General features: G+C 41.2%; 3 protein-coding genes across 3 annotated transcripts; all 3 read right to left on the bottom strand.

The window, feature by feature from the left end:
• Positions 1-509: 509 nt before the first annotated feature.
• Positions 510-1,448, bottom strand: LOC134405853 (olfactory receptor 10G6-like). Its single transcript, XM_063137107.1, has one exon. The coding sequence runs from the start codon at positions 1,446-1,448 to the stop codon at positions 510-512; it is 939 nt and encodes a 312-aa protein (XP_062993177.1).
• Positions 1,449-7,032: 5,584 nt separating this feature from the next.
• On the bottom strand, positions 7,033-7,962 carry LOC134405852 (olfactory receptor 10G4-like). Its single transcript, XM_063137106.1, has one exon. The coding sequence runs from the start codon at positions 7,960-7,962 to the stop codon at positions 7,033-7,035; it is 930 nt and encodes a 309-aa protein (XP_062993176.1).
• A 7,725-nt stretch (positions 7,963-15,687) lies between these two features.
• LOC134405851 (olfactory receptor 10G4-like) lies at positions 15,688-16,611 on the bottom strand. Its single transcript, XM_063137105.1, has one exon. It carries the CDS (start codon positions 16,609-16,611, stop codon positions 15,688-15,690), a length of 924 nt encoding a protein of 307 aa, XP_062993175.1.
• Between the last annotated feature and the right edge of the window lie 6,972 nt (positions 16,612-23,583).

The following is a 23,583-nucleotide window of genomic DNA, read 5'->3' as shown; positions in this document are numbered from 1 at the left end:
AGTAGTATTAACTTTTATACATTTATGGACCTTTCAATGTAAATTCTTAGTGTCTCTTATTTTAATTCTTTGTATTAAAACTAATTTTTACATATTTGTGGGCACCTTCTAATGAAAACCTCTTTAGTATCTTTTTGTATTTTACTTCTTTGTATCGTAGAGTTTTTGTATGCTTACCTGTATTGCTGGTGTATACATTTGTAATGTTGATATGTCCATGATGGATGGAGCAACAAATAAACATTACAAGTATGTATTAAGTTGCTACTTAATTTGCCTGATAATATTTGGATGTAATACTATATTTATATATGTAACACATATTAATGTTGGTTGGTTGGTTGGTGATACGTATCCTCATAATTAAAAAAAGAACCCTCACCATAGAATGGTCCTCAGGACCCATCAGAAAATAGAAAGAGTTGTATTATATGCCAACAAAATGTCCTGTTCATGTTGTACACAAGCACAATGAATGGTTGGTGAAATCCTCTTAGGTGCACAGTGAGTCATTCAACTGGAGAAGACCTCTTCCTGCCCCACAGCTTTCTTAAAGCACATTTCATCTCGTTGTTCCTCAAGGTATATATGATGGGATTCAGGAGTGGGGTCACGGTGGTGTAGAAGACAGCCACCACTCCATCCAATGGACCCTGGGACCCTGGCCGCAGATAGATGAACACCAGGGGGACATAGTAAGTCACCACCACAGTCATGTGGGCAGCACAAGTGGAGAATGCCCGATGGCGCCCCTCAGTACTACGGATCCTCAGGATAGCCGAGATGATATACACATAGGATGTGATAATGAGGAGGAAACAGGTCATGGCCAAGAAGCCAATGTCTACAAAGGTCATAATCTCATTGAGCGCTGTGTTGGCACAAGCCAGTTTCAATACAGCTGGGATGTCGCAGAAGATGTAACCCACTTTGTTCCCATGGCCATAGGGCAATTGGAAAGTGAGGGTGGTCTGTATCATGGAGTGCAAGGAGCCACCAAACCAGGTTCCAAAGGAGAGGCAAAGGCAGGCTTTGTGGTTCATGATGGTGCCATAGTGGAGAGGCTTGCAAATGGCCAGAAAGCGGTCATAGGCCATCACAGTGTAGAGGAAACATTCTGTGCAGCCTAAGAAGTGAAAGAAGAATAGCTGCGTCACACAGCCACCAAAGGAAATGACCCCTCCTCCTTCTACAAATCCAGCAATCACTTTGGGTACTATCACAGAGGAGACAGTCATGTCCAAGAAGGACAAGTGGCAAAGGAACCAGTACATGGGCTTGTGCAACTGGGGATTGAACGCCACAGCCAAGAGGATCAGGAGGTTCCCTAAGAAGGTCAGCAGGTAGATGAACAAAAAGAAGAGGAACAATGGGATGCGTAGCTCATGGGGGTAAGGGAACCCAACTATGATGAAATGAAACAGTCCTGACCGGTTTTCACACTCCATTCATGAAGAGTCTGTTGGGGAGTCAGGGATCACTTTTACGATGTGAATTATTCGTCTGCAAATCAGGCTAAGATCTATGGAATAAAACATATGAGGTTGGATCAAGATATAGTCATACTTTGAGTAGAACCACTGAAATCAATGAGTCCTACGACAGTAAAGTTCCAGTTGGCTGGTTTGCCTGCAAGACAATTCATGGCTAAAGCAGCAAACTATGGTTAACCTAAACCGCAGCTTAGCATTATGTGTGAGCATAACTTAGCCTGAACCCCCTTCTCCTCTCCCCCTCTGCTATGACCATAAAGAAGAGTCCAGAAACTTCTACCATTTTAGATTAATCGCAGTTTAGCATGTTATCTGCACCCTAAACTATGGTCAATCTTAACAAATGAAAACGATCCAGCTTCATAATTATGGTTTGAGCTTGCCTTGTTTCCACTAACAATGGTTGACTATATACTTCTGTACTCCTCCTTCCTTACAGCCATGCTGGTGGAGGAGAGGAAGGGGAGCCCCACAAGCCCAAGGGGGAGGCTCAACTTCTTCTAATGCCAAACAAAGGCTTAGCATTACATCCAAACCAGCCTGTATCATCTTACCTTTCCGCCTGGTGCAATGTATGGTGTTCTGAAGCTTGCAGAGACTGGAGCTACCTTTAATTTGTGCTGCAGTCCATTGCAATGTCCCCGTGCCCTTCTTTCTCAACAATCCAGGACAACCAATGCATAGGTGAGAAAATAACACCAAAATATCCTCATCTGATCCCTTTAATGTGACTTCCAAAGACGCTCAGAAGCCAACATTTGAGGCCCCAGAATCCAATTTCAGGTGTAAATAACCCTCTGCCTGTCTTGTGTGTTTTGCCCACCAGTTCTGAATAGTTGAAGAAGGACAATGTATGTCATCATGCTTCATCAACATTTCCCATTCCGCTCATCTGTTTCCCTCAAGATCACCCACAGCAAGCAATGGGGATTTCATTTGTTTTCAAAATAAATAACTATGTCTCCTGTTGGCAAACACTAGCGAGAATTATTTAAAAACTTCATTAACTAGTGATTAATGGGCTGTATTTCCCCCACAAAGTAGTGATGAAATGGAGCTGAAGGCAACTTTCAGATTTATATTCAAATTTCCCACCAGCATTCAAGTTGGGCAATTCAATAGATTCCTCCTGTACTGACTCACAATGTCTTCAAAATGACAAAGGGTAAGATGGGTATTCATCGGGATTTGTCTGCTGTACCCAAAAACAGACATGGAGTGGGTGTTTTCAACCCAGGGCCTCTGTAATCATAGCTGAGTGGGTGGCAGCAAACATAACAGCATTCAGCATGAAGACCACTCCATTGACAAAGCATGGATAGAATACCACACTGCTAACATTCATAGTATTTATATTGATAGACTCATTCCATTTAAGTACTGTATTTTCTGGCGTATAAGACTACTTTTTAACCCAGGAAAATCTTCTCAAAAGTTGGGGGTTGTCTTATACGCCCAGTATAAGATGACTTTTTAACCCAGGAAGATCTTCTCAAAAGTTGGGGGTCGTCTTATACGCCCAGTCGTCTTATACGCCGGAAAATACGGTAGTTAACTTTAAAGCACCTGGGTTGCTGCATTTTCCTGGAAAGAGATCCCTAGATTAGTGGTGTGTTGTAATATTCCACTTACTTACAAATATATATGTTGAGCACCTCATCAAAAGGAGGACAAAAGAGGACACATATTTGCATATGCTAATTCATATGTATAGGTGCAAATTTAGAAACAGCTCTAATCAAAATAGAAATGCAATACATCTCACTACAGTGGAGAAGACTGCAACCACGTACTCTTGTGTTCCTGTCTGCTCCAAAACCAAAAGGAGGACAGCACCTAAATTAGGGTGACCATATGACCTGGAAATGACCGGAGTCCTCCGGCAAAATGAGGCTTGACCGGGGCAACCAGGGCTGGGAGCCAATTTGCCAGGGAAAACAGACACCCTGCAGTGACAGTCAAGCCTCGTTTTTTGGCCCACTTGCTTTTTCCAGGAAGTACCAAATCTCATGAGACTTCTGGTGAGACTTCTGGCATCCCAGAAGTGTCGCGAGACTGCTGGGAAAGCATGCCAAAAAGACAACGGCTGGCTGGTTATCTGCACAGCAGCAGCAGTGAGACCAGGCAGCACCATCGCCTGTGCCAGCACCGAGATCATAGAATCATAGAATCATAGAATAGCAGAGTTGGAAGGGGCCTACAAGGCCATCGAGTCCAACCCCCTGCTCAATGCAGGAATCCACCCTATAGCAGCCCTGACAGATGGTTGTCCAGCTGCCTCTTGAAGGACTCTAGTGTGGGAGAGCCCACAACCTCCCTAGGTAGCTGATTCCATTGTCACACTGCTCTAACAGTCAGGAAGTTTTTCCTGATGTCCAGCCGGAATCTGGCTTCCTTTAACTTGAGCCCGTTATTCCGTGTCCTGCACTCTGGGAGGATCGAGAAGAGATCCTGGCCCTCCTCTGTGTGACAACCTTTTAAGTATTTGAAGAGTGCTCTCATGTCTCCCCTCAATCTTCTCTTCTCCAGGCTAAACCTGCCCAGTTGTTTCAGTCTCTCTTCATAGGGCTTTGTTTCCAGACCCCTGATCATCCTGGTTGCCCTCCTCTGAACACGCTCCAGCTTGTCTGCGTCCTTCTTGAATTGTGGAGCCCAGAACTGGACGCAATACTCTAGATGAGGCCTAACCAGGGCCTAATAGAGAGGAACCAGTACCTCACGTGATTTGGAAGCTATACTTCTATTAATGCAGCCCAAAATAGCATTGGCCTTTCTTGCAGCCATATTGCACTGTTGGCTCCTATTCAGCTTGCGATCTACAACAATTCCAAGATCTTTCTCGTTTGTAGTATTGCTGAGCCAAGTGTCCCCCATCTTGTAACTGTGCAATTGGTTTCTATTCCCTAAATGTAGAACTTGGCATTTATCCCTATTAAAGATCAGCAGCAGCAGGATCAGCAGGACACTGGACCAGTGGTGGTGGTGGTGGCAGCGGACCGGTGGTGGCAGACCAGTTTTAAAAAGTTTTTAAAACTTACAAATGGGCATAGGCCCTTGTGGCAAAGTGTCTAATTCACCTAATAACAAAGACATTATTATTATTATTATTATTATTATTATTATTATTATTATTATTATTTATTTATTTATATAGCACCATCAATGTACATGGTGCTGTACAGAGTAAAACAGTAAATCGCAAGACCCTGCCGCGTAGGCTTACAATTTAATAAATCATAGTAAAGCAATAAGGAGGGGAAGAGAATGTAAACAGGCACTGGGTAGGGTAAACAGGCACTGGGTAGGGTAAAACTAACAGTGTAAAGTCCAAACAACATCAAGTTTTAAAAGCTTTAGGAAAAAGAAAAGTTTTTAGCTGAGCTTTAAAAGCTGCGATTGAACTTGTGGATCTCAGATGTTCTGGAAGAGCGTTCCAGGCGTAAGGGGCAGCAGAAGAAAATGGATGAAGCCGAGCAAGGGAAGTAGAGACCCTTGGGCAGGCGAGAAACATGGCATCAGAGGAGCGAAGAGGACGAGCGGGGCAATAGTGTGAGATGAGAGAGGAGAGATAGGAAGGAGCTAGACCGTGAAAAGCTTTGAAGGTCGACAGGAGAAGTTTATATTGGATTCTGAAGTGAGTTACCTTAATGTATTTTATTGTATTATTAATGTCACAGCCCCCTGAGGAAGGCCTTTGAATAAAGTACGGGCTGAAATGTGTCAGGCTTTGTGAAAATAAATAATTTGTATCCTAAGAAGCTGTTTCTCCTTTCTTTTCCTCTCTGCTCCACCTGCTGTCCAGGTGATAACAATTGATGGGCAATTTCAAGGCCCCTGCAGTTCTCTTGTTATCAGACTGGATATGGACTGAAAACACACAGGCACACATACCTCTTTCAACATGAAGGGTGCAATTCTGTGCCTAAACAGAACTGCCTCTGATGCACCAAGCTTGGTTCTTTTTTTATTCTCACGTTATTTATTAGCCAACTTGATAAGCCTCCTATCTCAGCAGAAGATCTCAAGACAGGGGGACAATGCAAGCTTTTTAGTGATGCAACTTTCACCTTGGAATGCTGTGTGGAATAAGAGGTATTCCTAAAATACAGTATGCACTTTATTTATTTATTTAATTATTTAATTATTTATTTTATTACATTTATATACAACCCCACAGCCAAAGCTCTCTGGGCGGTTCACAAAAGGTAATATAAATCTTTCAAATCAATAATAAATTAATAGTGAGGAGATAATGGCCTCTAGGCATTAATTATTTGTTATTCTGGATGGGAAAGAAGCATGAAGCCTTTAAAACTTGTGGGAATCCTGGCCTTAAGACATGTCGTGAGTTCCATAGAATTATAGAATCATAGAATAGTAGGGTTGGAAGGGGCCTATAAGGCCATCAAGTCCAACCCCCTGCTCAATGCAGGAATCCACCTTAAAGCATACCTGACAGATGGCTGTCCGGCTGCCTCTTGAATGCCCCTAGTGTGGGCATATATTTCAGGATTTAGATGTATTTATTTATTTCATTTCATTTCATTTCTATACCACCCAATAGCTGAAGCCTCCTGTCCACTGTGTCCATTGCTACTACAAGCCCATGCTGGAAGGAGCAGACACTGGTCCCAGTACTGGCCAACCTGCTTTCATGTGGAACCAGGTGTCCCAATGGGATCACCACATGGAGTGACCCTGAATGGAAGGTTCCCACTGTCCCATATAGGTCAACAAGCCTGGAGGCCTCATTGAATGTATGTAGATTTATTAGGAATAGTTTTAGAATGTCAGTGTCTCTGCAAGCTTATCTCTGTCGGAGTTTCTCATGGGAGTAGTTCTCTCACTCCTTGTCATGGCCTTGCAGCTGTACAAGGTTGGGTGGGAATCATGGATCTGAGGGGCAGATTGGGGGAAACGGCAGGATAGATTGGACCTGCAGGCTAGGGGTTCTGAACTTCTATAATAACAAATGATAGAGTGACCACAGAGAAAGGAGGACAGGGCTCCTGTATCTTTAACAGTTGTATAGAAAAGGGAAATTCAGCAGGTTTCATTTGTATGCATGCAGAACCTGGTGAAATTCCCTCTCCATCACAACAGTTAAAGTGCAGCAGCCCTGCCCTCTTTTATATCTGGTCACTCCAGCATACCTCCTGCAGCTTTAACTGTTGTGATGAAAAGGGAATTTCACCAGGTGCTGCATGCATACGAAGGAAACCTGCTGAAATTCCCTTTTCCATACAACTGTTAAAAGATACAGTTACCCTGTCCTCCTTTCCATATGATGTCAAAAGGTATGTTTTGACAAATTTATTTATTTATTACATTTTTATACTGCCCAATAGCTGAAGCTCTCTGGGCGGTTCACAAAAATTAAAACTATAATAAAACAACCAACAGGTTAAAAGCACAAATACAAAATACAGTATAAAAAGCACAACCAGGATAAAACCACGCAAATGATGTCAAAAGGTATGTTTAGTGATTGTTCAAACTCATTACTGACTTTCTCCCTTCTCTCTTCCTCTTCTTTTCTTCAAGGTAACACCTGTCCATATACAAGTTTCTTCAATGCCTTTTTGATTTCTTCACTTCTCAAGGAATAGATTAGTGGATTTAGCGCAGGAGTGATGGCTGTGTAGAAAACAGCCATCACTTTCTGAACTGAGTTGGTCGTGGCTGGTTGCAGGTATATGAGGACGCACGGCACATAGAGAGTCAGGACCACAATGAGGTGGGCCGTGCAGGTGGAGAAGGCTTTCTTCTTCCCTTCCTCAGAGCGCATCCTGAGTATGGTGGTGACGATACGGATGTAGGATCCCAGGATTAGCAGGAAGCAACCAAGGGCCACCACACCAACGTTGACCATGATGACAACTTTATTTAGAGATGTGTCGGCACAGGCCACCTTGAGCAAAGGTGGGACATCGCAGAAGTAATGTTCGAGCTCATAGGGGCCACAGTAAGGGAGCCGGAAAGTGAGTGTACTCTGAATTATGGAATGGAAGGTTCCCACAAGACATGTTCCAAATATCAACTGGCCGCAAACCGTCTTTCTCATAATGCTAGTGTAACGGAGGGGGTTGCATATGGCCACATATCGGTCAAATGCCATAACAGTGAGGAGGAAGCCCTCCGTGCCCCCCAAAAAGTGGAAGAAATAGAGCTGAGCCATGCAACCTTGGTAGGAAATTCTTTGGGGGCCACCAATGAAGCCAGCAAGCATCTTTGGGACGGTGGAAGTAGCATAACAGACATCTAAAAGGGCCAGTTCAGAGAGGAAATAGTACATCGGGGAATGGAGCTGAGTGCTCAGGCGGATCGTCAGAAGTATGATGGTGTTCCCGAGCAAGGCCAAGAGGTAAATGGCTAGGAAGAGAGTGAAAAATAAGACCTGAAGACCCTGTACTTCAGAAAAACCCCGGAGGGTGAATTCAATCACAAGAGTGAAGTTGCCTGTCTTCATCTGCTCCTGAATAGATTGATGGTTGTGTTGTTGCTGTTGCTGCTGCTGCTGCTGTTGTTAATTTATGCCTGAATGAGAAAAGAAAATGGAAAAAGTTGGGAGGGTGGAACCACCGAAATTGTTTGACTACTGCAAATCTGCTGCTACCTTTTGATAATTCACATCAAAGGTTGGCCCAGGTTTATGACATGCCATAAAATGCACCGGTAAAAACAAACACTACAATGGAACCAGTTACCTAGGGAGGTTGTGGGCTCTCTCACACTAGAGGCATTCAAGAGGCAGCTGGACAACCATCTGTCAGGGATGCTTTAGGATGAATTCCTGCATTGCGCAGTGAGTTGGACTTGATGGCCTTATAGGTCCCTTCCAACTCTACTATTCTATGATTCTATGATCAGGCCGTTTTATGGCTTCAATGACTTTATTATGCACCCTGAGATTCCGCCTCCACTCTAAGCATCAACAATAGCCCTGATGGTTGTGTGCTACCTCCAGTATCCGAGGCAGTAAGCCTGTGTGCACCAGTTGCTGGGGAACATGGGTGGGAGGGTGCTTTTGTGCCATGTCCTGCTTGTTCATCCCTGGCCGATGGCTGGTTGGCCACTGTGTGAACAGAGTGCTGGACTAGATGGGCCCTTGGTCTGATCCAGCATCAGAGCACTTCTTATGTTCTTAATAAGTGTCTCCATTTCCTTTACCCTTCACTGGAAGGACATGAACATTTTACATACCCAAGAAAAGCCCAAAAAAGCCAGAGGCAAAGGGGTGGAACTAAGGATGTAGTTTATTCTACTCCAAAATCCAACACATTTCAGACCCTCAGGGTCCTTACTCAGGGTAATCTAAGAAAGATCATATACATATATACAATATTTACAAAGTCACGTGGTCATATTGTTAATCGCAATAGTTTTGCCAGTGTACATAAACATTTTAAAATTATAAATGGTTATAAGTAAATACCATAGGAGGATGCATTAATATGTATAGAAAAAGTGTTAAATTAAAAGTGTTAAATTAAAGATGCCACCTACACATTATATTACAGCTATTGCTGAATTGGTCCTGTGAAAAAAATTTTTTTCATTTCATACCCTTTTTTTTTTTATTTATTAAATTTTTATTCATTTTCAACACTATATAAACATAGATAAACATTACCAAAATATAACTGAAACAAACACAATAAGAAAAAAAACATCAAATATCTGCTGCATACATATTGAATGATTGTTGAGTACAAATATCAAAAACTATTACATATACCTTATCATACTACAACATCTTCGTTCTTAACATAAAAGTGCACCCCCCACCTCGGGATCATTCTTGAGTCCAAAATCTAATCGTTTCTTCTGCTGGTGGTTTCCCACTTCCCTTAGTAAACACAAACACTAGGAACTGTTTCCAAATTCCTTCGAACTCATTTATTTTAGTTACGCCTTTTCTCCACTTAATATTACATGTCAGTTTATCATTAATGGCTATGTCCCATACTTCTTTGTACCATTCCTCAATAGAATATTCCCCTTGGACCTTCCAGTTCCTAGCTACCATCAGTCGTGCTGCAACCAACAAATTCGATATAAGCTCTATAGTTCCTTTTCCACACTTTATATCTTCAAATAGTGACAGCAATGCTATTTTTGGTGTTTGTTCTATTTTCATTCCCACTATTTCTTCAATTTCTGAGAACACCATCTTCCATAATCTTTGTACATATTTGCATTGCCACCACATATGTAAATACGTTCCTTTTTCCCCACAACCTCTCCAACAATTTGCTGAATGTTGATCACTTATCTTATTCAATCTAACCGGGGTTAGGTACCACCTCCATAGGATTTTAAAATAATTCTCCTTTATTCTTACTGATAAACTTCTCAACACTCTTTGTTTCCATAGTCCCTCCCAGCTCTGTCGCCCTATTTGTATCTTCAAATCTGATTCCCAAACCATTTTCTCTGTATTCTCTCTAAACTCCTTCTCTAACAATATTTTATATATTTCACTCATTAATCCTTTTGAAACTATACTCCCTCCTTTCCCTTCCTCCTTACTTACTACTAATTCTTCAAACCTCGTCATCTTTCTGCACATTCTATTATCTTTAATCCACTTTTTATTCCATTGCTCTAATTGACCATATTCTAGCCAAGATAGCTTCTTCTCCTTTAACAAATTTTCCATATCCTCTCTTGTTTTAATATCTCTTATCCAATCCTTTAATCTTATTTTATTTTTCTCTTTTAATATTTTACATAATCTACCCTTTAGATCCTCTGGGAAATTCTTTAACATTATTATCGGTGCTAAGGGAGAGTTGCTCGGAAGCAGCTTCCCTTTAAATTTACTCCAAATTTCCCATTGAGTCCTCAGGAGTGGATTATCTATACTTCCAACCCACTTTCTTCCTCCGTCTTTAAAAAAAACATTCTCCAAATTCATCTCTACCTTATTTATGGTTTTTTCTTCCATCCAATATAAATCTCCTACTCCCATAATTGCTTCTACAACATGTCTTAATCTATTTGCTACGTAGTATAATTTTATGTTTGGGAGACCCATTCCCCCCTTTTTTTGGCTTAGGTACCAATTATTTTTATTCACTCTTGCTCTCTTTTCTCCATTACAATATTTATTAATAATATTTTGCCAACTTTTTATCTCGGTTTCTGATATTTTTATAGGTAACATTCTAAATACAAAATTAATTTTAGCTAATATCTTCATTTTTATTAAGGCTATTCTTCCGAACCAAGATAAATTTAATCTTTTATATTTCTCCAATTTCTCTAATACCTCTTTCTTTAACCTCGTTAAATTTTCCTTTTCAAGATTCTCTAAATTTTTTGTAATTTTAATTCCCAAATATTTAATCTCATTCTTAACTTTCAATTCCATTCCCTTAAATTCCCAATCCTTTTCTTCCTTCTTGGTATAGTTAAACAACATCATCTCTGATTTAGACCAATTTATTTTTAACCCTGTAATTTCCTCAAATTCCCTCAACTGATATTTAATTCTTTCTAATTTTCTTAATGGATTCTTAATGGTCAATAAAGTGTCATCCGCAAACATGTTTAACTTTATTTCCCTTACCTCTCCAATTCCTTCTAACTCTTCATCCTCCCTTAGTGCCTTCGCCAAAACTTCCATAACCATTACAAACAGGACCGGCGAGAGCGGACATCCTTGTCTTGTTCCTCTGGCTAGTCGTATCTTTTCAGTAAGTCCGTCATTTACCACCACTACCGCCGTATTTTGGGAATATAGCTGTTCTATTACATTTTTAAATTTATTTCCAAATCCCAATTTATCTATAATACTCTTTAGTGCCTGCCAGCTCACACAATCAAAAGCTTTAAAAATATCTAATGCCATAATACCTGCCTTAATATTTGCTTTTTTTATTACATTTATTACATTTAAAACTCTACCCACTAAATTATGCATATGCCTTCCTACCACCCATTTCATACCCAATCTATTGGCAAACACATGGCATATCCATGAGCATCCCAATGGCACCAGAATTGGCATGTCTGTATATGAGACAGTTTGAAGAATTGTACACATACTTTGTGGATAATCCATTCCATGAAAGCATTAAGTTTTGCGCCAGAAAACTAGATGTGATGTAGGAGATCCATAATGGGGTATTTACGAACCTGCTTATACAAGATCAAATATACAAGCATTGTCTATTCTGACTGGATTATTATTATTATTATTTATTTTATTTATTACATTTTTATACCGCCCAATAGCCGAAGCTCTCTGGGCGGTTCACAAAAATTAAAACCATCATAAAACAACCAACAGGTTAAAAGCACAAAATACAAAATACAGTATAAAAAGCACAACCAGGATAAAACCACGCAGCAAAATTGATATAAGATTAAAATACAGAGTTAAAACAGTAAAATTTAAATTTAAGTTAAAATTAAGTGTTAAAATACTGAGTGAATAAAAAGGTCTTCAGCTGGCGATGAAAGGAGTACAGTGTAGGCGCCAGGCGGACCTCTCTGGGGAGCTCATTCCACAACCAGGGTGCCACAGCAGAGAAAGCCCTCCTCCTAGTTATTATTATTACATCCAAGAAGCAAATAGCAGCCATGTCCCAAATTCACACAAAAATTAATTGATGGGGAAATTATTTATATATTTATACTATTTATAGCAGAGGTAGGCAACCTGGTGCCCTCTAGATGTGTTGGACAACAGATCCCATCAGCCCCAGCCAATGGATGATGGGAATTGTAGTTTAAAACATCTAGAGGATACTAGGTTGTCTACCTCTGATTTACAGGGTGCCCTGTAATAGGACCTCTTTCAGCTATTATCAAATTTAAAAAGAGCACATTAAAACCATCACAATTAAAATTGGAAAAATGCAATAAATGCAGCAAATAAAACACAACTATAGCCTAAAATGAAAATTTAGAACCAGAGGACACAATTTAGAAGCAGTACTAACATTCAAAGCCCTAAATGGCTTGGCTCCAGGTTATTTGAAGGGACACCTCCTCCTATATGTACCTGCCCGGACCTTAAGATCATCTACAGGGGCCCTTCTCCGTGAGCCCCTGCCAAAGGAAGTGAGGCAGGTGGCTACTAGGAGGAGGGCTTTCCCTGCTGTGGCACCCTGGCTGTGGAATGAGCTCCTCAGAGAGGTTCACCTGGCACCTACACTGTATTCCTTCCATTGCCAGCTGAAGACCTTTTTATTCTCTCTGTATTTTAACACCTAATTTAACTTAAATTTAAACTTTGCTGTTTTAATTCTGTATTTTAATCCTATATCAATGTCTGCTGTGTGGTTTTATCCTGGTTGTGCTTTTTATATTGTATTTTGTATTTGTATTTTTAGATTGTTGGTTGTTTTATTATGCTTTTCATGGTTTTAATTTTTGTGAACCGCCCAGAGAGCTTCAGCTATTGGGTGGTATAAAAATGTAATAAAATCAATCAATCAATCAATCAATCAATCAATCAATAAAATCAATTAATGACACAAAGCACAAGGATAAAAATCCACAGAGCTAAAACAGTACTAAACCACAATATAAATTAAAAGAATTGGAACTATAGCATGGTCTTTGCCTTCCACTGAAAAAGACATTAAAGTCGGTGCCTGGTGGAACTCCCTTGGGAGGGAGAAGTCCCCTTCATGTGTAGACTCCTGACATGCCTTATTTGGCAGGGGCACTGAGAGAAGAGCTTCAGGTGATGACCACAAGGTGCATGTAGGAAGAGTTGATGGTTCGGATACCAAGCTGGGAACCAACAAAGATGTTATGTTTTAGCTGTACCTTATAGGCTGTTGCAAAGAAAGTGTTGCTTCGCATTCTTTTCCTATTTGGAGTGTATCATCACAAAAACGGACCAGGCATATTCTCAATCTGGGCTAAGTGGTGGCATCTCTACCAAAGTCACATACACGTTGACATTAATCTATGAGAACATCACTTCCTTATCTATGGGAATTTTTTCCCCCAATTGGCAATATTTGGACTTACCTGAACTGCAAACAAAGTGGTCAAACTAAATACCAGATTGCTTGTATCTTAACCTTTACATGAAGAGAAAAGCTGCATCACTCCGAGAAAAGATCTCCCTGTCTTCTTTATAAGACATCTGGGGTGTCTCATGCAGTGGCTGTGTGGTCTCGAGAAAGAGCTACTGTTTGCATCTTCTGATGAAGATGCGAGATGCTTTATCCAAGCAGGTGATTCACAGGGCCAAAAGAAACATATTTTCAATTTACATTTCAAGGTCAGTTGTTCTGCAGTAGCTGGAAGAATTATATAAACTTTTGCTTCACTGTGTATCTGGTATTTTTCCCCAGGATGTGAAAACAAAATCCTCCCCCCCATTGGTTTGATGACGCCAAAGACAAAACCCTAAAGGATCTTAAAGCCAAGAGCAGACATTTAATGAGCAATTACTGATGTTTGCATCATTTGTATAGAATAAGTAACAGCTTGAGGAAGCTGGTAGCATTCAATAGAAGTTAGATCAAGGCAAGAAGGAAATAGGACCTTAGAGAGCTCCAAGTGGATCCTTTTGTGTGGAGTTCTCTCGTACTACAACAATAGGAAGATATTGTCTCAGCAGGGAGCTAAAGCCAAATAACGCTTTATGTAGGCTAACAAGACCTATAGTGTGGTCAACTCCACTATCACCACCACTAACCAACCAAAGAAGCTGGCTAGATGGTTAAAGGGTCCATATCTGATTTTGTAGTCTGAGACTTCAGAAAAACTAGGGAGGTTCTGCTGGAGATCCATCCTCTTTGCCAGAGGATGACGGCAGTATTCATTCTAGGAGGACCTTGAATAAGACACTGACTATCCTACCCTTTGAGGAAGTACACTGTGCCTTGTCTTCACCAGAATCCTGTGCTGCACACTAGAAAGGATGAAGGCTGGGGGTGGGGAGGTGTCATATCAAGAAGTTACTGTTTGAGAGCAATATTGTTGTAGTCAAAGCACTCCAGAAAGACATCCCATGTGCCATTACATTTGTGCAAGGCATTCCTTCACATACATGTCACTTGCTGTCGTGATGCCAATTTGAGAGGTCCCACTACCTAGTATGGGACAGCCTACACATGGCACTGTATTAAGATTGCAGGTGGATGACCTGTGTGTTTGAATACTCCCTCCATGTCAAATATACCAATGAAGAGTAGGTCAGGAAGAAGGATCTTGGATATGCAACACCTCTACATTACTAGACAACCCATTCTCCTAGTACAGAAAACAGGCATCCCGAGTTCTGTGCTCAGCACCTTAAATTAGTCCACAGAGGTCACCCCATCCACAGAATTTCAGCTACTGGGGATAAACAATGGAGGAAATCTGTTGCTTTTATGTCAATTTTCAACTTCCTGGAAGCATCAGGCTGGCCCCTGAATAACAGGCTGTATTAGATGAACCTTATCTGTATCTACTTAGAGGTTAGAACCTAATAGTTGAGATTTGCAATGGCTTAGCATTCCCCACACCCTAAATTTTACATTCCTCGGTTACTTTCAGGGCTGGGCTGTGGGAACCAGAATGTGTGGGACAAACCAGTACTTAGAACTGAAATTAAGTCAGAATTGGAGCACAAGTCTGAAGTCAAGCCCAAAGATACAGGAACACAGTAAAGCACAGGAAGACATTGTTGCTGGAACTGGAAGCCTTTTATAGTCCTTCCTGCCCAGGCGGATCCAATGGCTAACCATGAGGGGTGGAGCCAGTTCAAGGCCTAAAGCTACTTTCCTGAGAAGGCTGCCACCAGCAGTTCAACGGTTCACCACATGGTGGAGCTACACACAGAACCAGCAGTTCCTGACAGCGACTTGGAGATGTAGGGATCATCTACACCAAGCAGATATTCCACTATGAAAGTGGTATATAAAAGGCAGGAACCACACTACTGCTTTATAGTGGTATTGAAGTGCACTGACAACTGTTGGGACTCATTGACACATACCATATACTGCTTTCATACCACTTTCATAGTGTTACATCTTGCTTGGTGTAGATGTGTCATGGGCCCCAACAGTTGTCAGTGCACTTCATTACCACTATAAAGCAGTAGTGTGGCTCCTGCCTTTTATATACCACTTTCATACCACTTTCATAGTGGAATATCCTGCTTGGTGTAGTTGAGCCCTTAGTTCATCACAACTCAAGGTGCTTCTTTCCACAGGAAGCTGTCTGCCATCCTTCAAGAAAATATCTTACTGAAAGCCAATTTCTTCACAGCCTTCTTGATTTCTTCATTCCGGAAGGCATAGATGATGGGGTTCAGGGCAGGTGTTACAGACGTGTAAAAGAGAGCCACGGTTTTCAGCATTGGGTGGCTGGTTGTTGGTTGCATGTAAATCAGAATGCAAGGGCCGTAGAGGAGGATGACCACTATGAGATGTGAAACACAGGTGGAGAAGGCTTTCCTCCTTCCATCCTCAGAGCGCATCTTGAGAATCACAGCGACGATGCGGATGTAGGAACCAAGGATCATAGTGAAACTGCTCAACGCCACGACGCCAATATTGACCACCACAACAGTCTGGTTAAGAGAGGTTTCTGCACAGGCCACCTTTAGTAAGGGTGGAACATCGCAGAAATAGTGGTCGAGTTGGTAAGGTCCACAATAAGGGAGGCGGAAGGTTAACACAGTCTGAAGAATGGAATGGAGTGAGCCGACCAGACATGTTGCAGCTACTAGCCTGACACAAGCTACCCTGCTCATGATCCCAGCATAGTGAAGGGGGTTACATATGGCCACGTACCGGTCATACGCCATGACGGTGAGCAGGAAACACTCGGTGCCTCCGAAGAAGTGGAAGGAATAGAGCTGAGCTACACAGCCCTCAAAGGAAATGGCTCGGGAACCCGTCAGGAAGCCAGTCAGCATCTTAGGCATGGTAACACTGGAATACAACACGTCCAAGAGAGAGAGCTCACAGAGGAAATAGTACATGGGAGAATGGAGCTGGGGGTTGGAATGGACAACAAGGAGTATGAGGACGTTGCCAAGAAGGGTCAACAGGTAGATGGATAGGAAGAGCACAAAAAAGAGGAGCTGCACTTCCAAACTGTCGGAAAACCCAAGGAGGATGAATTGAATCCTAGCAGTGATGTTGGGCATCTTCATTAGATAGTGGTTGTATTCCAGAACTTATGACCTCATGATCTTGTGTGTAGCAGCAGGACCCAGAGGAGAGCCTAAGCAAGAAAGGAGAAATTTGGGGGGGGGGGATGTTAAAGAGGAGATGTTCTGATTCCCCAATTTTCATTGGGATTGTGGCATGGGGAAAAATGGGTTCAACTCCACTCCCTACAGATTCAATCCTAAACTCACCACCACCACCACCACCACCACTATCATGGCTGCCATTTAAAAATAAAAGGACACAGACTCATTAAATGCATGGTGTAGTTTGGTTTATTATGCCACCCCTCTATGGGGACTGTATAAAATGCAGCGAAGAGTGTTCATGCTGCATGTTTGATGGATGAGTTATGGGTGGAGGAAAACATGAGGAACTGGAAAGTGATGCATGATGGTGATGAATGGTGGGTAGCAGAGATGCTGACAAGGTGAGTATTGGTTAGTTGAGCAAAAGCTTTGGTGAAAAAGCAGGACTTGAAAAGGGAGTTAAAGGAGAAAGGGACGTGCTAAAGGGAGAAAGGAGCTAATTTACAGGGTTGGGGCTCCTTTAGACGGAGGTAAAGGTACAGAGATGTCAGCAGAAGGAAGGAGGAAGGAGGGAAACCAACATCCAAGTAGCCTGGATGGAATAGAAAGGTATAGAAAAGGAGTAAGGCAGGGGTAGCCCATGTTTTTGGGCCATGCACACATTTGGAAATTTGAGAAACCATCCTGAGCACCACCACAAAATGGTGGCCATGGAAGGACTGCATGGCAAAGAACAAGTCATCTTCTGAAAAAGGCTGAGAGCAAGCCACAAGTGAGGTCTGAGCTCCGACACACTAAACAATTCTGTTGAGCCCACAATTTTCAAACAGAAACCTATTTCAAGGGAATCCCAGCTGCCAGTAAGAAAATGTGTGGTGGTGGTGATGGTTTTAAGGTGGGAGCAGTAGGCACCTTGGTCAGCAACAAGAAAGGTGTCCAGGGCTGCATTGATGCTCATGAGCTCTATATGGACAGCAAACTATTTTAAATTCCAATGGAAAAATCAGCATAACTTGAATTAGGTAGACCAAAAATCTGGGACATCGTCTTTGGGGAAACAGGCAGCATCAAGTATCCAGAGAAGAGATATTTTCTCTTGCTCACAAAAGTTGCAGTCCTACACCCACTTAACTGGGAGTAAGCCTTGTGGAGCTTCAGGACTTACTTCTGAGTAGACAAGTGTAAGATTGACTGAGCCACCTCCAACCTTCTTCTTTCCCCCTCTGAAGTGCTCTTGCTAGACAGTTTGAAAAGCCTGTCTAGTGAAGAATGCTCTTCCTATCCTGCTGAATTCAGCCCAGCAGGGCATAGCAATCTCAGAAGCCTCCGAGCTCTATTATAATAATATCCACATCAGCAGAACTATATTTCAGAGCTACTTCAGAATGGTGAATAGATAATGGCTTGGATCCAAAGATCGCTGTGCATGCCTGAAGTTCCTTCCACTGGGGTGAAAGTGTATTTTGCTTGCACACCAGGTCTTTGGATCAGGCTTGCAGGTGCTATTTTCAGATGGGAGAAGCCCCGGATTCCTTTTCCCAGACAAGTCCATGAATAGGGTGACCATATGAAAAGGAGGACAGGGCTCCTGTATCTTTAACAGTTGCATAGAAAAGAGAATTTCAGCAGGTGTCATTTGTATATTGGGAGAACCTGATGAAATTCCATCTTCATCACAACAGTTAAAGCTGCAGGAGCTATACTAGAGGACCAGATTTAAAAGAGGGCAGGTCACCTGCAGCTTTAACCATTGTGACAAAGAGGGAATTTTACCAGGTTCCCCATCTATACAAACAACACCTGCTGAAATTTCCTTTTCAATGAAACTGTTAAAGATACAGGAGCCCTGTCTTCCTTTTCATATGGTCACCCTACCCATGAACTGTGGAAAGAGCAGCTGCACCTCTGAGAAGCCACAGCTCAATGACGAGACATGCAGGAGGTCCCAGTTTCAGTAGCCACTTGCCGGCATCTCCAATAAAATGGATCTCCAGCCACAGGGCTCAGAAAAATCTCTCGGCACATTAAGACTCCATCTGTACAACAGGCCTCCTGCCTGCAAAATGCGCACCTCAAAACCCTTACAACAGCTCTTTGCAGGATATATAAAGGTTAATTGACGTTAAATATCCTCTTATCTCTGATCAATTATCAGTGAACAGAGACAATAGCAAGAGAAGCTTGTGGACCAGATGAACCATGGTCTGCCTTAGCGTAGGCAGATCCATATGTTCATATTTAGGGTGACCATATGGAAAGGCGGACAGGGCTCCTGTATCTTTAACAGTTGTACAGAAAAGGGAATTTCAGCAGGGGTCATTTGTATGCATGAAGCCCCTGAAGAAATTCCCTCTTCAACACAACAGTTAAAGCTTCAGGAGCTATATTAAAGTGACCAGATACCAAAAAGGGGGGGCAGGGCTCCTACAGCTTGAACTGTTGTGATGAATTTTCACCAGGTGCTGCATGCATACAAATGACACTTGCTGAAATTTCCTTTTCTATACAACTGTGAAAGACACAGGAGCCCTGTCCTCCTTTCCATATGGTCACCCTATTCATGTTCATATCTTACCAAACAACCCTTTTTGAAAGTAAATCCAGATTTGAATTCTCCAGCAATACACAGAAAGAATGTATGCTGAAGTCCCTTTCAAACGAATCTCATTCAGTCCTTTGGATTGCAGCTTGATGAATATGCATTAATTTTGACTCCCTTTATTAAAACACACATATACCTTGATTTATGATACCCAGTTTCCCTTCTGCAAGAACTGCCAGTGTACAAAAGGCTTCAGAAGATGTTACGGCAGAAAATCATCCATGGCTACGTCTGGCACAAATGTCGTTGGAAGTCTCTTCTAAATTCTTAATAAATCACAGCCCATTCTTTTGCCTCCATGAAGGATTTATGAAGCCACTCTGGTTACGTTTGTTGTTCATGGTCTGGCTGGAAATGTGTCTCCATTCAACACAGATGTTTTATTAACATCCAGTGTCTCCCAGGAAATGAAAAATCTCTAATGAACACGGAAGCTGAAACTTTGGTAAGCAATTGCTGTAGCCCATCAAAACATACAACATGATATTTTGAAAATATTAAAATGTACTCCGAAGTTTCATCATTCATGTACTGAAGCCAGAGGCATTCAATCCAGGTTTTCACTTCATGGATAAGGCTGCCAAAGCCTGTATTTCCTCCTATCATTGGTACTATTGCAAGGGGCATGATTAAGGCTGCAAACTAAGGATGTCCATCCTTTGAAAATCCTACCAAGGAAACCTGGTTGGGATCCTTCCCACTAGTAGGGTGACCACATGAAAAGGAGGACAGGGCTCCTGTATCTTTAACAGTTGCATAGAAAAGAGAATTTCAGCAGGTGTAATTTGTATATATGGAGAACCTGGTGAAATTCCCTCTTCCTCACACCAGTTAAAACTGCAGGTGCCCTGCCCTATTTTAAATCTGGTCACTCTAGTATAGCTCCTGCAGCTTTAACTGCTGTGATGAAGAGGGAATTTCACCAGGTTCTCCATATATACAAATGACACCTGCTGAAATTCCCTTATCAATGCAACTGTTAAAGATACAGGAGCCCTGTCCTCCTTTTCATATGGTCACCCTACCCACTAGATTATCAGAGCCAGGCTACATTAAGGCGGCCAGACTTCTGACCAAAAGCTGGTTTCAAAATGGGCCAAATCTGTTATAAAGAGGGGGGTTCTATAAAAATGTATAAATCTGAAAAACTATGGGTCTTCATCTTTTTGAACAAAATGATCAAATGACAAGCATCTGTCGGGGATGCTTTAGGGTGGATTCCTGCATTGAGCAGGGGGTTGGACTCGATGGCCTTGTAGGCCCCTTCCAACTCTGCTATTCTATTCTATGATTCTATGATCCTGGATTCCTGCATAAAGACCTTCTTACTCAGTTATACACAGCTGCAAAGTAACTGTACACAGCATTCAATTGGAAGTCACCAAAGCAACCAACTAAAGAGCTAAGGGTTAATAAAATTGGGGATACTATGGCAATGCATAAACATACTCAGCAAGTACAGTTGCCTATAGTTTTTTTCCTGACTAATTTACATGTGCACACAAAATAACATGCAGTTGAACATCCTCTTTTTATGTGCTATATAAATTGCATTTTTTACTGTTTTATTAGGTATTGAGCTCCTACTTCAGCTGCTTTACTGTACATGTTTCATAAGCATATTGGTTATAAACTATGACTAAAATTAGTGAATTCCTTTGTTTCTTGATTGATCTTGATTTATTATTATGTATGTTCTTTTTGTTGCTTTTATTTTGTTAACTTTGTTTCAAAATAAAATAAAAGTTCTGGATAGTAATAGGCCAAATAGCCTGGGGAAAATGGGGTATTATTTCTGAAAGTGAAAGGAAATGCAGTTTCCTACTAGCGTATTAGCACTATTCTATTATCACACAGAGCCACCTAGAGGTTATGTAGCAGAAAAGCAGGAAAAGAAAAGCTCTGTATAGAGCTCAGATCTCAATTCTGTGATGAAACCAAAACTGCAATTAACAGCCTTGCGTGGAAAAGCTTTTAGAGTGATTTCCGAAAAGAAGCAACTGGGCTTGCCACTCAATGAAAGTGGTTTCAACAAAGTGGCACCTTGCCCTTGAGAGAACCGAAATGCCATAAGCCTGATGTCCAGGGTTCTTATAGGGTTTAAACAAAGACCATGAAGGGTCAAAACACTCCTGGTTCAAGGAAGACAATAAAACAAAAGAGGAGACAAGACTCTTGAGTAGTGTCAATATTGGATTTGGACAACTAGACAAAGGATTGAGATGTCTCGTGGTTGAAGCCATCAGGGCTTGCTTAGGAAGGGGAAATTGTAATCAAATCAGTGCTGTGCTGAAATTGCATTGCGTAAGGTTTATTATGCCACACCTGAAGAGAAGTTGCTCTATGCCTAAGGTGTATGCATATATAAGGGTGCAATCCTGTGCATGCTTAGACTGAAAAAAATCCTACAACTCCAGACATTCCTCAGCTAGGGAATGCTGGAGCTTGTAGGACTTCTTCCCATCTAAACATGCATAGAATCTTGCCTTACATTCCTGATTTCTGTGCCTAATACAGTCATGGGCCACTTATTCTAATATTGCTGGGCCGAAGTGTTGATTCCTTGGTGTATTCCATGTTGGGCTTGATTTCTTAAAATGACCACATCATATTTTGCCAAATACTGGGTGGGATGTCTCTTTGCCAAGCAGCAATTGCCATGCAAGGTTCATGTTGACTTAGCTTGCAGTTGGTGACAGAAATGGGAGGAAATTCCAAAACCTGACATAATAAGCTCCTAACCAACGTTTATAAATGTATATAGTGTTTCCGTCCTCATCATCTGATTATTTTTGCTCTGAAGAATCCTAAGACACAGGTTTACCATGGCACAGAAATGGCCCAAACCATGATGAAACACTTTATGATGGACCTCCAGTCTTCATTTTGCCTCCATCTTCACATTGCTCCTGCTAATATGTTCATCTCTCAGCCACCAACACCCTCCCTCCCAACCTGCTCTGTCCACTATATATCAAAAGTAATTTTGCTTCTAATGTATATCAGAAGAAATCTCCATTTATTCTGGAACTGAATGAGTCCTCTTCACTTGCTCAACTTTTTCATGACATCCCTTTGGGAAGCCATGTCTCAGTGGCCCAATTCTAGTATATTGCGTAATTATAACAGCATCTCTGTACATTTGGTACTTTGAGATCTATTTAAGGAACTGGTCCTCCAGATTCAAATATGTGAATCCTGCCTTTTTTACATGATCCGCAGCAGACACCTGTTCTCCCAGATTCCAGCATTCCTGGTATTTCCATCCTGGATGTAAAAGAAAACATCTTATTTATTTATTTATTTATTTATTTATTTATTTATTTAGCATCATCAGTGTACATCAGTCACACAATGACCTTCACCGCCAGCAAAAGGTATGTATCAACTACTGAAGCAGGTTGTAGGATTCATGGCATTGCTCGCAAATTAGCTAGTTGGTAAATTAACTAAATAGATCATTTACTAACAGGGTTGACTCCCATGTACATGAAAACCATTTTATTTTGATACTGTTTTCAGTAGGGTCACTACTAGGCAATTTAATATGTGTTTCACAGCTGCTAGTTCTGATTTTCGCTGTATGGTTTCGCTATATGGCTAATTGCCTAGTAGTGGGTCCTATTTTGCGATTGTAAGGCATGTTATACTGTAAATAGTTAAACAATAAATTCTCTGGGACCAAATCAATCTATCTATCGATCTACCCTTCACAACACAATGAGGTTTACATGTTGATTATCACATGTTATACTCACAACAGCCCTGTGAAGTAGGTTAGGCTGAGAGAGATATTGCCTAGTCCTAGATAATCTAATTTGATTCATGGCTGGCTAAAGATTTGAACCCAAATTTCTCTGATCCAACATTCTATCCATTCCATCACAGTTCTATATACCCACAGTGACACCACTAGGAACTCAGATACCAACAGAGATGGATATACACATTTAGTGTTTGTTATTTTTTTTAAGAATTGCATCTTAATTTATTCTTGAAGTGCTTTTATTTTTTTTAGCTAAAAACCCAATGATTTGTAAAGTGTTTGTGAAATCCATCTGCTGTTGCTGTTGTCGTTGTACACTGATATTACATTATATTACATTATAACAAATAATATCTTTAATCATTGTACATCAGTATTGATTACATGAACAATACCAGCATACAATTGATATGTATGTATTCAATGGCTATATGTATACAACACCAGTACAAAATGATGCCAATATATGATGAATAATGTCATTATTTTCCTCTCTCTTTCTGTCATTTTGAATAACACAGATAACTGGAGTATGACAACAGAGTTCATATCA

This window comes from Elgaria multicarinata, chromosome 11, assembly GCF_023053635.1.
Source record: "Elgaria multicarinata webbii isolate HBS135686 ecotype San Diego chromosome 11, rElgMul1.1.pri, whole genome shotgun sequence".
NCBI lineage: Eukaryota > Metazoa > Chordata > Lepidosauria > Squamata > Anguidae > Elgaria > Elgaria multicarinata.
Note: the sequence above shows the minus strand (reverse complement) of the source record. Positions and strands in the feature narration are given on the sequence as shown.